Below are 14680 nucleotides of genomic sequence, written 5' to 3' on the forward strand. Positions count from 1 at the left end.
TCTAAATTTCTGTCCATGTCCATTTTGAAAGTGCTGAGCGAAGGCCTACCTCGTCGCAGCCTGTTTGCTTGCAATTGCTTATACTTAGAGCTAAGTGTTAATGATATATGAATAAACATTATGAATCTACGGAACATAAATGTAATAATGTTTGTGTATGGTTCAGAAGTCAAACTCATGTCGGCATTCGTTATTATTGAATGAGAATGCATTTTTTATCTAGTTACGCAACTCCACAAGTCAGTAGAAACCATATTTATTTAAGCAACTCAGCCGTATCAGCTATGGTTTCTAAAAAGGCAGTAAATGGCTGAATGAACTGTTTCGCTGCCAGATGAGGCTCTGCTGATAGCCAGGTGTAGCGTTGGTAAGGATTCACTCCATGGTGCTGAAAAGAAAGCTCCGCTGTTGGGACAGCTTTATGTAGGCCCTAACTGTTTGTGGGCACCGTTTGGCACCGTTGTAGTGTAATTAATGCATAGTTTAGTGTTCTGTTGTGTAGTGGCTTTGCTGGCATGCATCAAGGGGAAAAAATGGTTTCCCCCACCAAAATGTACATGCTAAAATTGCCACTGGCGATGAGGCATTACCAGCTGTGAACTCTATAGCATGCTCGACAACCACAATGAATATGACTGTATATCAAATGTAGCAATGGTAAAACTTTGATTATAATTTTCGCCTGACACAATCACTTTACCTACTTTTAATTCTTGCCTAATAAGTTGGCATGTGTAACCTTTTTTTTCAATTCTAATAGTTGTTAAAAAGCGGTGTCTTAACATACACAATACTCTATTTCAGAGAAGCATGCCCCATATAAGAGATTAAGGGTAAAGGACAGATCTAACCCATGGTTCACGCATGAATTGTCTGAAAGATTTTATGAAAGAAAACTTAGCTTGGGCTATGGTTCGATTGACTGATTCTACCTCTGACTGGCAGTCCTTCAGACATTTGAGAAATGTATTTACTCTGGTTAGAAAAGCAAAGTCAACATACTTATTGCATTGTGTATCAGAGAGTGTTAGAAATCCAGCTACAATTTTGAAAGTGTCGAATCTTTGAGAATCTCTGCCCCTCATTGCCTGAGCAGGTTATGACAGCCTCTGGTCCCATAACAGACAAAAAAAAATACATTTGTGGTGCTTTTAATAACCATTTTGTCTCAGCTGGCCATCTATTTGAAATAATGGTTTCTGAAAGACCTCAACTTCCAGTAGAGGGAGTCCTTTATTCACCTCTAAACAGATAGCAGAGAATTATGCACTTCCAGGCACACACTTCTTTTTTCTTAATTTGAACCATTTTAAGTCAATGAATTATTAAGTGCCTTGCAAAAAAATTGATGTAACCAAATCCTGGTTTTAGGCCTGGACATAGCACTGTTTCAGCAGCTACGCTTATCTTAAATTATAAATTGAATTGCTTAGATCATAGGAATCACTGTGCTGCAGTATTTATAGACCTATTCTAGGCCTTTGATTCTGTCCACCATCCCCTACTCATTCAAAGGTTGTCTGAAATTGCGCTCGACCAGGTGTCATACAAGTGGTTTGGGAACTGTCCGACAGAACACGGTGTGCTTTCTGATGGTGTCAAGTTACCTCGATATTACTAAAGGTTGATTTTGGGACCTGTCCTTTTTACTATTTATATAAATAATATATATGCACTACCGATCAAAAGTTTGGGGTCCCTTAGAAATGTCCTTGTTTTTGAAAGAAAATCAACAAAAAGATTGGTCCATTGAAATAACATCAAATTGATCCGAAATACAGTGTAGACATTGTTAATGTTGTAAATGACCATTGTAGCTGGAAAAGGCAGATTTTTTATGGAGGGGCCAATTATCAGCAACCATCACTCCTGTGTTCCAATGGCACGTTGTGTTAGCTAATCCAAGTTTATCATTTTAAAAGGCCAATTGATCATTAGCAAACACTTTTGCAATTAAATTAGCATAGCTGAAAACTGTTGTTCTGATTAAAGAAGCAATAAAACTGGCCTTCTTCAGGCAAATCTGGAGCATCAGCATTTGTGGGTTCGATTACAGGCTCTAAATGGCCAGAAACAAATAACTTTCTTCTGAAATGTGTCAGTCTATTCTTGTTCTGAGAAATGACGGCTATTCCATGCGTGAAATTGTCAAGAAACTGAAGATCTCGTACAACATTGTGTACTACTCCCTTCACAGGACAGCGAAAACTGTCTCTAACCAGAATAGAAAGGGGAGTGGGAGGCCCCGGTGCACAACTGAGCAAGAGGACAAGTACATTAGAGTGTCTAGTTTGAGAAACAGACGCATCACAAGTCCTCAACTAGCAGCTTCATTATTAAATAGTACCCGCAAAACACCAGTCTCAACGTCAACAGTGAAGAGGCGACTCCAGGATGCTGGCCTTCTAGGCAGAGTTCCTCTGTCCAGTGTCTGTTCTTTTTCCCATCTTAATATTTTCTTTTTATTGGCCAGTCTGAGATATGCCGTTTTCTTTGCAACTCTGCCTACGAGGCCAGCATCCCGGAATCGCCTCTTCACTGTTGATGTTGAGATGTTGTATTCGGCACGTGACAAAATATGATTTAATTTGTATCAAAAGATTGGCTGGTCCTCATTACTCCCTTTTTGTTTACATAGCTTTACTACACAAGCTTCCGACCTACCTCACTTCACTGTTAAAATGTGAATATATTAAAACCAAACCCATTCACAGAGATGGTTACCTCTCGAGGTTCCACTAGTACACACCGATCTAGGTAAATCCTCCTTCAGTTTTAGTGATCCCTATTTTTGGTATAGCCTACCAAACTCCCTACATCTTGACTCTCTGGTGCCTCTAGTGCATTTTAGGTCTTTATGTTGAATGAATTTAATGAGAATTGGTCAATAATTGTATTTGTGGTGTTTGAAGCTATATTGTTGATTATGTCATTTGTATTTATTTCATCTGTATTGATCATTTTGAATTTGTATTGTTGTCCTCATGGCACCATTGTAAATGAGACCCTGGTCTCAATGGGTTACCCCAAAATAAAAGTTGAATAAAATTAGCGTTGTCCTAAACCGTACTCCTAGCTAGTAGTTTTTTTCGTCTTGAAACAGGTTTTAACAGGATTCCTAAGACCTTTTCTGAGATGCTTTGTCGATATGGGCCCTGGTCTGACAAACACCGCTCTTGCTCTGTTGTTTTATGACAGAAAGTGCCTGCGTCCCAAATGGCACCCTATTCCCTATATAGTGCACTACTTTTGACCAGATGAACCCCCCCCATTAAGTAAAAAAATATATATACTATGGGCCCTGGTCAAAAGTATTGCACTACGTAGGTCTCCAAATGTTCACACGTCTGGAGCTCGGCCGCTGTAGAAGCACGGAAGCCCCACTCTTATGAGGCCTCACGGCAAGATGACAGCTCAATAGATTTTTCTTTAAACACGCTTGGAGGATTCCTTTAATAATTAATTGATAATGACCAAGATTAATAATTCACCGGCACAAACCTTGCTTTAGTAAGCAGTATGCCAGGGCACAATGTGTACAATGTGAAATCACTTTTTATTAGCTATGAAATTCTTCAAATGCTCTGGGGGGAAAAAAGTTTCCTAAAGTCACTTACACTGAGTGTGCAAAACATTATTAACACCTGCTCTTTCCATGACAGACTGACCAGGTGAATCCAGATGTAAGCTACGATCCCTTATTGATGTCACCTTGGATGTTAAATCCACTTCAATCAGTGTAGATGGAGAAGGGTTTTTAAGCTTTGAGACAATTGAGACATGGATTGTGTATGTGTGCCATTCAGAGGGTGAATGGGTAAGACAAAAATATGTAAATACCTTTTGAATGGGGTATGGTAGTAGGTGCCAGCGTGGGGGCTGTTAAGGAGACCGTATTTCACCCACACTGACAGTCAGGAGACATGACCGCAGTCAAACACCATGTGACCATTGAGTCACTGTAACTAGGCTTGTGTGTGTGTGTGTGTGTGTGTGTGTGTGTGTGTGTGTGTGTGTGTGTGTGTGTGTGTAGACACATATTGTAGGCTACCATATGAGGAGGAAATTATAGTCCTAAAAATGCTTTCCAGTTTCACTGACTCACCCAATGATGCGCAGGTCATTGTTAGGTAATGGCCGACGTGTTCGTGCCAAAAGCCTATCTCGCTCTTGTTTTAGTTTGTAAAACAATATTTGGAAGTTGATCAAATATTTCCGTAGCCTATAGTATACGGACGGATTAGTTGCTTTTCTTTTCAGCAGGAGCCATTTGCTTAGCAACCTGTGTTTTCCGGCGATTGTATTTGAAATATTGCAAAAGGTGTGTTTTGTCTGCATGCTGTTCACCGACAGATTTGCAGCACGTTCCTGACTGTAGGCTATACCTTCATATTGGGCTACACAATCCACAGCTAAGCTATTTCTAATGGCGCTATTGAGCCCATACGGCTAAATTACAGGCCTACTCATGTTGTAGTAGGCTATTCTGAATTATGTAATTTCTTTCTGAACAGACCGCAGTAATTCTATAACTTTGGCAAATGTATTTCAATTCATAAGCCCAGACATTGCGCAATCGCGTTTGGAAACCGAGTTTTGACTGGCCACTATATAATAAAAGCAGATCCCAGCTTTCTCGTGCTGCTATATTTATTGCTCACAAACGGTGTAGCCTTCCTGGCATATAAAAACATAACTGCAGGTAACCTCCATTCGCTATTCCAGTGCAGACTTTTTAAAATTCTACACATACATTAGTAGGCTATAAGTAAAGACCAGATTAAATTGAGAGCACTGCATGAGCATATTATCAAGTGCTTGTCAAATTATGAATGGAAAAACTGATGAAGTGTGTGCAGCCTGCACAAGAAACAGAAAGGAGTGCTTCCATTTCATGCAGAGCCACGGGCAGTAGGAGTTCTGATAAATCTGAATAAAATGTAAATATACATTCTTTTTTTAAAGAGAAAAAAAAATCACAAAAGTAGAGCACATTTCTGTAGCTACGTCTGTAGCGCGGGCAACATTTTGTTTCAGCATCTCCGCTTTGGCAAAACATTTTGTATAATTAACAAGAGTATGTTGCTATCCCGACTCAGATGCAGACACAAGATGCAGACGCAAGAGGCAGATCGTTCGAATCTCAGGTATTTGTTGTTACACGGGGGGCAGGCAAAGGGCAGGCAGGGGTTTGTAAACCAGGTCAGTCGGGCAGGTACAGAATGGCAGGCAGAATCAGGGTCAGGACAGGTAGAAAGGTCAGAACCGAGAAGACTAGAAAACAAAACTTGAAAACAGGTAAAAACGGGAAATACGCTAGTATGACCTGAACAAGACAAGACGAACTAGCAACAAACAAACAGAAAACACAGCTATAAATACACAGGGGATAATGGGGGGAAAATGTGAGACACCTGGTGGTCGCCCTGAATGACGAGTCGCCACTGTCAGGGTGTGACAGTTGCAGGATTCAATCATTGGAATTATAAGAGTTGTTTCCCTGTCCCTTTCTCTGTGATTGTCATTCTAATGGAATCTAGAAAGAACAAAACCCTGTCCTCAAACAATTAATTAGTTATGGGCAAAGACACAAAACATCCACATCAAATTCAATATTTTTCTTGATCAAATAGCATGGACAACAAACCACTTTTTGTGCAGTTACTGTATTGTACATTAGCTGGTCATCTAGGTTTGTACCTGTAGACTTTCATTCACCATGAAGAAAAACAATGCACTGTACAGTAATCGAATACATTGAGACATCAAGGTGTTTGTGATGAGGTGATGTGATGATGTGGCTCAGTTGGTAGAGCATGGTGCGTATAGGGTTGTGGGTTCGATTCTCACGAGGGACCAGTATAAATATATATACACTCACTACTGCAAGTTGCTCTGGATAAGAGTGTCTACTGAAAAGGAATTAGTAGACCATTTCAGTTTTCAAAACATATATCAAACTAGTATTTTTTATATTCCAAAAGTATTATTACAGATTAACTGTTTTGTACAGATAATTATCAGACTCATGTTACAAATGCTGGTAAATTCTCAAAATTTCATGACCGCCACAGCCCTAGCCAGGCGCATTGGTTTATGTCAAGAACTTCCACGTTCCTACGTTTTTCACACTCAACAGTTTCCCATCAAGAATGGTGCACCATCCATAGGACAGTCAGCCAACTTGACACAACTGTGGGAAGCATTGGAGTCAACATGGGCCAGCATCCCTGTGGAACACTTGTAGAGTCCCTGCCCCCGACGAACTAAGGCTGTTCTGAGGGCAAAAGGGGGTGCAACTCAATATTAGGAAGGTGTTATTAATGTTTTGTACACTCAGTGTATATGGGGGTCTGCAAAGCAGCAATTTACAAAAACATTCCTATAAAGTGAATTCTACACAGAGGAGTTTTTTGTCATCTGTCAACACTTGAGTTGTGCAGTGCACAGCAGCACAATCTTTCTGTGGAGACCTCAATTGACTAACCCAAAGGAGGGACACATGAATAGGAATGGTTCTCTAATAAACATTCCACAGACCTTATCTTTTATTATAAAAGCAGGGAGAGTGGGTTATAAAGCTGTTTGCATGAAACAGAATGAATGCCGAGAATGGCAATTGGACACCGTAGACTAACTTATTAAATGGCTTTATGCCACAGAGTATGTTGTATGAGCTTTTATATGGAAGATTGAAGAAGGAACATTTTCAATTTAGTGTTAAATGCAAAGCCAGCCTTTCACTCTCACTACCATTGATACAGCACATACTGTACAGAGACTGCTATTATCAACGAGAGAGGCAGAGAAGCACCAAAATGAGAATCACTGCTAATTGAAGATACATTGCATAATGTATTTTCTAAAGCTACTCGTTGCTCGTCAACAGAGAGCAGCATGGTCCCATTATATTGGAATGTATGTACTGTATATGAGCTACATTCCTTATATCCAGTGTGTTTAACAGTACTATTCAGGTAACGGAAACCTGCCTCACTCTGCAATCCCTGACAAAGAGCTTTTGAGATGTTGTTCTATTGAACAGGCCATCACAATAAAGGCATTTTAACTCTATGAAGAGAAACCCTGATGAAGACAGCTTGCTGTTGAAACGTTGGTGAATAAATAATTGCATCGGAGCTACTAGTGTGCAGCTTTTCCTTTAAACTATATGAAGAGTGCCTTGGTCCTCCTCGTTTTTTTGAGCCACTCCTTCTGTGTTGTATTTGTAGACCCCCAGATGACTCCCAGTGAGGTGGATGGGGTCAACCTGGAGGAGATTCGGGAGTTTGCCAAAGCATTCAAGATCCGTCGCTTGTCCCTTGGCCTGACCCAGACTCAGGTGGGACAGGCGCTCAGCGCGGCCGAGGGCCCAGCCTATAGTCAGTCTGCCATCTGCAGGTAAGGAAGACTTGGGGTGCCATGTGATTTACATCAAAGCATGCTATATTTGACCATAAATCTGTTGATTGTGGTGTCTTCTGGAATATTCCTATCCTTCCCATCAAGTGATAAATGTTTTTTTCTTTACTGCAGTGCAGAATTTAAGTTGACTAACTCATTGTGGTGTTAAAATGACAAATAAATACAATATATTACCAGTGTTATGGACATATATATGTCATTCATGTACAACATCTTATACCATTTCATATCTGAATGGTGGACAATCATTTCTCTGTAGTTCAACTGACCCTCTTGCTCCACTCCGGTCAGTATGCAGTAGTAGCTACAGTAGACGAAGGCACTCAGCACTGCTGTACATGAGAATGCACATAATCGTCCGGTGTCCATGATGACTCACATCCATATTTCATCTCATATTTAGGAAGACATCATTAAGATATTAAAATGAATACATAATTGAAGACCATCCAGTCAAATTAAGCTCTCACGTCAATTCTTCTTTCTCTCCTCTCACACAAGAGCACGCTGTAACTTATGCAAAATACATTACCTAGAGTATTACACGAAGCACTTAAAGCATTTAATAATTACTAAGGCCTTTTGCTGTTCCCTCTACATTGGGCTTCAGAGAACCTGTCAAGAACCGGTCTGTTAATAAGATTGTCATGTTCTACAGTCCCGCAGGCACATGCGTTTAGTCATAAACAGCTGCATTACCTATTCATTAGATAATCAGACATATACTGTAGTGTTACGAGTCAATCTCTTCCTTTTTAATGCCTTTCCTTCCACCTGGTTGACTTTAGTGCAAATGAAACAGACCCCTTTGAAAATACACCTACAGTATCTCTAATCAGACAAAGGCACATAGGGTGGGTAACATTATATTACCCCAAAGAGTTTCACATGATCAAAAAGTATGATACTTTATGTTTTTTTCTCTCACCAAACACGTAATGTATTCTTTTTAGCAGAGACTTTTACCCAAAGCGACTTACAGTCATTCGTGCATACATTTTATGTATGGGTAGTCCCGGGAATAGAACCCACTATCCTGGCATGGCAAACACCATGCTTTACCAACTGAGCAACAGAGGACTACACACAAAGGCAATCGTTTTAACAATATCATAATCATGTTGTTTTCTTTAATTCTGGCATTTGTCCGTGACCTTACTGTGGCTAATTTCGTGTTCCCTTTTCTTTGTACTCTACCCATAGTATTTTGCCTTACCATAGTTGCATGCTTCACTGTCAACAGTTATCAGCACTGTACCCCGTCTTATTCCTGTATTCATTTGTAATGTGTTTCTGAAATACATGTGCTTTGCTGATGACCTGCCCTGCTTCTGTGACATATTGGTGCAATGGGCTTTTAAAAGTTTCATCACATCAACATCAAACGGCCGATATAATCTGAAACTGGGGGGGAGCAGGGTTCTTATGATGGACAGCCCTTTCAAACTAATGTTTAAAGTCTTTTTAAAAAATCACACATGAAATATTTACAAGCATCCATAATTCAGATATTTATAACATACATTAAAAGCCATTAGCTTAAAATAAATAAACAGGTAATATGTCCTTGAGGGTTCATTTATGTCGGAAAGATAGTATTTTTTTGTTGCTTGTATGACATTGGACATGACAAGCATCTTCTATGTTTTAAGTAGAGAGGCAGTCTTCACATGCTTTAGTTTAGTTAACATCAACAGAGACATGGAAGTTGGGGGAGAAGAGGGGACCGCATGCTAGCTCAGGGGCATGTTGTTGTCCGATATCACTGGAACAGGCAGTGACAGATGGTTCCATCTTGTCTGATTCCATTGCTCCCTTTGTTAAAAAGCCTTATTAGCTTATCACAGGGGGAACAAACATCCCATAAGTACATCATCAGACCAATGGGTTTGGATGGGTTTGGTTATGATAGAGTGCTTGGTACATGCAATATATCATATTGCTGCATGTCATATTTATGGGTTAAACACAAAACTATTATTCTATTGTATCAGGTATGTATAGATCATGTTGCAGATTATGATTGATGGCATCGATTCTTTCATCAAATGGAGGACACATCTTATTGCAGAAAAAAATGCATGAAGTTTGAATCCACCTCAATAAAATTACAGTACATGTCCAAAGATTCACTGTGCTCTCGATGTGAATGCTGCTCAGAATGCATAGGTGCACAGTGTTGTCTTAACTACTCATTGCTGGTGTAATTCTTGAAGGGGAATCATGGCGCTGCATGCATGTTTAAGCTGCATGCGTTTACGGCCTTCCTTCACGCTAGAACACAGCCCGTCCACATCAACGATTCACATCTCGTGACAAGAAACGGTTGTCTCTAATTTGCGCATCAATGTAGCAGATACGTGCCTTCACGCACGTCCTCGATATGTCTATTTCATCACATCCACTTCTGTCTCGACCTGCTCCTGGGTTAATATCTGAAAGATGGGATACTGATCTGCCCCTTGTATTCTGTAAGTCATAGAGCCTCCACTCAGTCAAAGACCCACTCTTAGCCATAATCATATGCACACCTTCATTTTGGGCTACACTTAGCCGATGCTTGTGCATGGCCTGAAAAAAGGTACTTTTAAGACCGTTAAGAGAGAGAGACAATGGGGGTAAAAAAGGTAGAGGTATGTTTTTATTTTCCCCTGGTGGTTCTGAACCAGTGGGGAGCCAGCCGAGCAGCTCCCAACTCATTTTAGTGCATTTGGTTCCTGTTGATCCATGAAATGTCCTGTCTCTACCGACTCCTCATATTTACTAAAGTATTCCCTGCAGTATATAACCGTCCTCTTTCCGCTGTTGAAAAGGTAGTTATAAACAATAATGGCCGTCGACAAGCAGAGCTGCACCAACAATCAGAGAGGGGAAACAGGAAACAACAGGCAGGGTCCTTCTTCAGTAAGCTAGGGCAGCATCACTTCCCTACTGTTCTGTATAACAAGCCGACTTGCCACTAAGAAATGTCTTTCATTTTGTTTGTGTGAGAGGGGTCCTTTCCCCCAGCTCTAAGGCTCTCCTCACCTGCCTGCCAGGAAGATTCTATCAAAGACATCCATGTTCGGTCAAGGTCTTAGAAGAGGCCTGGACAGGAACGGCTGTTGTTTTAAAGGGGGATCACCTTTTTCTCTCAGCTGCTCGCTCCCGAACACCTGGACAGATGTCTGGACTCTCGTTAGAGGGCAGGCAGCTCAAACCACACTCTGACACTGACCCCATTATTATACAGCATGAGAGAAACCCAGCAACTTTAGCCCAGGTCCATCTTCTTTCATCATGTGAAAGCCAAAAGTCATCTCTGTGCTTGTCTCACAGAACTCTGCAACTGACAGGTTCAGAGTACACAGAGCTACAGTACAGATACTCCTGAAAATGTTCTAATAGGACAGTAGTATCAACTATTTGTTGAGATTAAACTGATTCAGCAAGCCATAATTCAGCTACTGTTCGTGACTCAGGAACTCTGTCAAAATGTTGTAACTATAGTCTTGAGCTATTGAAGGTACTTTTCAAGCGCACTAAAGTGCACAATACATTCAATTCAAATAATGACTTATGCTTCATGCATCCATAAACTCTGAAGGGAAATGTATTCATATTAAATATACAAGAGAACTTGAGGCAGGAGAAAAGTTAGAAAAATGTGAATGTGGATTAATAATTCATACTGCTTTTGTAAAGAAATTACAGTTATGTATTTAGACTTGCTCAAATCGCTTACATAGCATTTTTTGGATTAATGACTATTTTCAAAACAGAATCCACAAGACACAAAACTCTGTGGCCTTTTGCAAAAGAGTAGATGTGTTTTCAAAATGTAGTTGCCTTCTGAAAACATAAACACATTCATTAAAACTCTACTATACTGTCCACATTGCAAATAGATCCATCAAAAGAGCACGACTGCCTGCAAAAAGATGAACACAGCCACACTCATCCTCTCGAGTCCAAGCAGACAAAACAGAAAGTTAGTCTGTCTTTTAAAAATCCCACTTAGATCAATACATTTTCTTTACAGTCACCAAATCATGATGGTCAAAAATTGCAGAATTATGAGCAATTACATATTTCACCAAACAATTTCATACATATCAAATCAAATATTATTCCTGATAAAAATGGAAAAAAGTCAATAATAAGCCCGTTGTGCAGGATTCATTCATCGATATCATCACAATCCAATTCCATGTATTCATACATACAGTAGGCTGGTTTGCTCACATTTTGTAGACTTCCCAATTGGTTCCAGAAACACAATCCACAATAGAAATGGGAAAGATGAATACAATGGAGAAACACAACTGATACAGTCTGAATGTATACTGTATAGGCCTCAATCTACACCAAAGCAAAGCTCTATCATCGAAGGTCACAACATTGGAGATGATGACTTAGGAGTAACCCACAGTGACTTATAAGTAACCCAACTTCATTCTCTGCATCTCTGCATGTCTGCAATATTGTAAAAAAAAAAAATCATAAAAAGTGGACAGTCCCCATTGCATAGATCATTCTCTATATTGTACATGGTTTGACACTGATGGGGGGGATTTTAACATGTTGTGCAATAGTATTTATTTACGCCAGAAAGTGAACACAGTTGCACACATTTCTCTTCTGATGAAAACAATGAGTTAACATTTCTGAGAACAAAACACTCAACAGTGAGTTTTGTGTTCATTGTTGACATTTGTATGGTCTACGATATACAAGTCAGGTACAAAGGCAAGAAAGGGATCAGTTCTGTAACTGCATATGAGCGTTTGATCATTGCTGTTGTGCTATAGATACGTTTCAACACAGATACAGAAATTGAGTGTAAGCGACTGAGAACATGCACTGCTGCCTGTTTGGCCATATGAATTAAAAACAGATTTTATTTTATCACTTCAAGGGAAGGTATGGGAATAATGTTCAATTCATTGTTTTGGTTAACCCCTTTTTACCTTTTTGTGATTGGTGATATAATACGTGGATTATATTTCACATCAGTGTGTGTAATCTACATTGCTAAAGCTCAGTGTTTGATCATGATAGTCAGATGCTCTGTCTGTTTTTTTGGGGGGGTTCTATCTGAAGTCTTTTTTTTTAGCCAATGGCAGGGTATCCTCACTCCAACACTGCCTATCTGGGACAGCGAATCACGACCAAATACAAGACAAGCGAAAAACAATATAGCACCACATGTAACACTCTCTTCCAATTGCTACAACTTTGGCTACAAACTGTCATGACTGTATCCAAGGCTGGTGGGCGTCTCTGTCCCAGTGGCAGTTGTCTGGGAGAGGAGGCCCTTCCAGTTCACTGAGGCAGGCAGGTTATCCCTTGGCCCAGCAGGGCACCTAAGTAAGATTCTTCTCTCTCAATTCTCCCCAGACACACCATCCTGAGAAGCCACTTTTTCCTACCACAGGAAGCCCAAGAGAACACTATAGGTAGCAGTCTGACAGGCAAACTGAACCCTGGCCTTTTATATCCTGCCAGGTTTGAGAAGTTGGACATCACCCCAAAAAGCGCCCAGAAGATTAAGCCCGTTCTGGAGCGCTGGATGGCCGAGGCCGAGGCCCGCCACCGGTCCGGCATGCAGAACCTGACCGAGTTTATTGGCAGCGAGCCCTCCAAAAAACGCAAGCGGAGGACCTCGTTCACCCCGCAAGCGCTGGAGATCCTAAACAGCCACTTCGAGAAGAACACGCACCCCTCTGGACAGGAAATGACCGAGATAGCCGAGAAACTGAACTATGACCGCGAGGTGGTCCGCGTCTGGTTCTGCAACAAGAGGCAAGCGTTGAAAAACACAATAAAGCGGTTGAAACAGCCCGGTGACCTGGACCTGGACCTCGGCCCGACCGCGCCCATGGACCCTCTCTGTGATTCTCTGGATGAGATCCCAAAATGAACGACCAAAACTAGCGATAAAGAGAAAAGTCCAAACAACATGGTGGATCATGACCCAAAGTGGGAAGAAGAATGAAAGAACATTCCAGCCCTTTTATAGAGTCAACTGAAAAGGACAGTTAGGAAAGTTTGCAAACGAGAATACGTGTTATCAGTGTGATTACCACAGTTATTGACCTTTGCCGAAATCCCCAAATAAAAATAAATATGTTAGTATTTGATAGAAAAAGATTACAAACCTAGAGTGTGCTGTTTCAAAGAGTTCTAGTTCTGGCCTCATAGACCAGAATATTGTCCAAATTTGGGTTCCCATTAGGGAGATTTTAGTAAAGCAATCATGCCAAAATCAAAGACAAAAACACTAACTACTTACCAAAGTCTGTTGCATCGGAATACTAAGAATAATTTTTTAAGTGTAAAAGTGTTCTAAATTTTTACATTTGTACTGGCAAGAACATCTAAGATATGTGTGTGAGTTTGGCTGTACATTTAATCTTTGTCTCACTTAATTTCATTATCTCCCGTGTTTATATGTAAATATCTACTAAATTGAAACCACAATGTCAAATTTGTCATGCAATTGCGTTTCTTTGCTGTTCAACAATGGCATATTGTTTGTCTCAGACACTTTCTCATCTGCAACTATTTTCAGTCACAGTGTAACTTTGTACAACTTTTACAAGTATTTATCAATGATTTTATGAGATTGTCTATGTTTTGGAGGAAGGGTAATAAACTGAAGGCTGTCTAAACAATGAGGGGATACTCTGTACCTAACCATATAGGTTCTGTCTCTGTGCACCGACTCTATTGTGGATATGTCTGAAGCTACTGTATCTCATTCTGTTGCCAAAGCCTGATAGCCAAAGAACACATTACTTCAGCTCAAGAACATGGGGTTATTTTACCTTGGCCAATAACATGTTTTAGTTATTGTTATGTGCCTAAGTTCCCTTTCTCTGGTTCTTTTTACTGTACAGTTTCTTTCATACACTGGGCTCAACTAAGTTACACAAAGGCCAAGAGAATGCCAAATAGCATTTTGATTCCAAAAAATGACTCTTTGTTAGTTCACAACCCTTTGATATTGCAATATAGAACATGTGTTTTACTGTGAGGACTTTTCTGCCCATCCCTTTCTGAAGTGTGTGTCTAGTTTTTTTCTATTTGAAGAATTGCTCCTGCATGTTTGAGATGAACCACTTATAACAAAGTTGGACTTACAGAAATCTGGAAACAAGACAACATAAAACACAAAAGGCAGCCCCAAGTTCCAAATCCCTAAATACATGTATATTTTTCAGAGTACATTGTCACTGAGAACAAATGACACGTTAGTGGTTTTAAGCAAATA

General features: G+C 40.2%; 1 protein-coding gene across 1 annotated transcript in view; it reads left to right on the forward strand.

Moving 5' to 3' along the window:
- The window catches only part of LOC110535637 (POU domain, class 6, transcription factor 2-like), a 112960-nt gene extending 98882 nt beyond the window's left edge, over positions 1–14078 (forward strand). The window contains 2 exon segments of the mRNA XM_036935370.2: positions 7233–7401; positions 12805–14078. Of these exon segments, the coding sequence (XP_036791265.2) occupies positions 7233–7401; positions 12805–13327 (692 nt within the window). The 3' untranslated portion in view covers positions 13328–14078.
- Positions 14079–14680: the final 602 nt, after the last annotated feature.

Source organism: Oncorhynchus mykiss, chromosome 11 (genome assembly GCF_057628025.1).
Source record: "Oncorhynchus mykiss isolate SJ-2025 chromosome 11, ASM5762802v1, whole genome shotgun sequence".
Taxonomy (NCBI): Eukaryota; Metazoa; Chordata; class Actinopteri; order Salmoniformes; family Salmonidae; genus Oncorhynchus; species Oncorhynchus mykiss.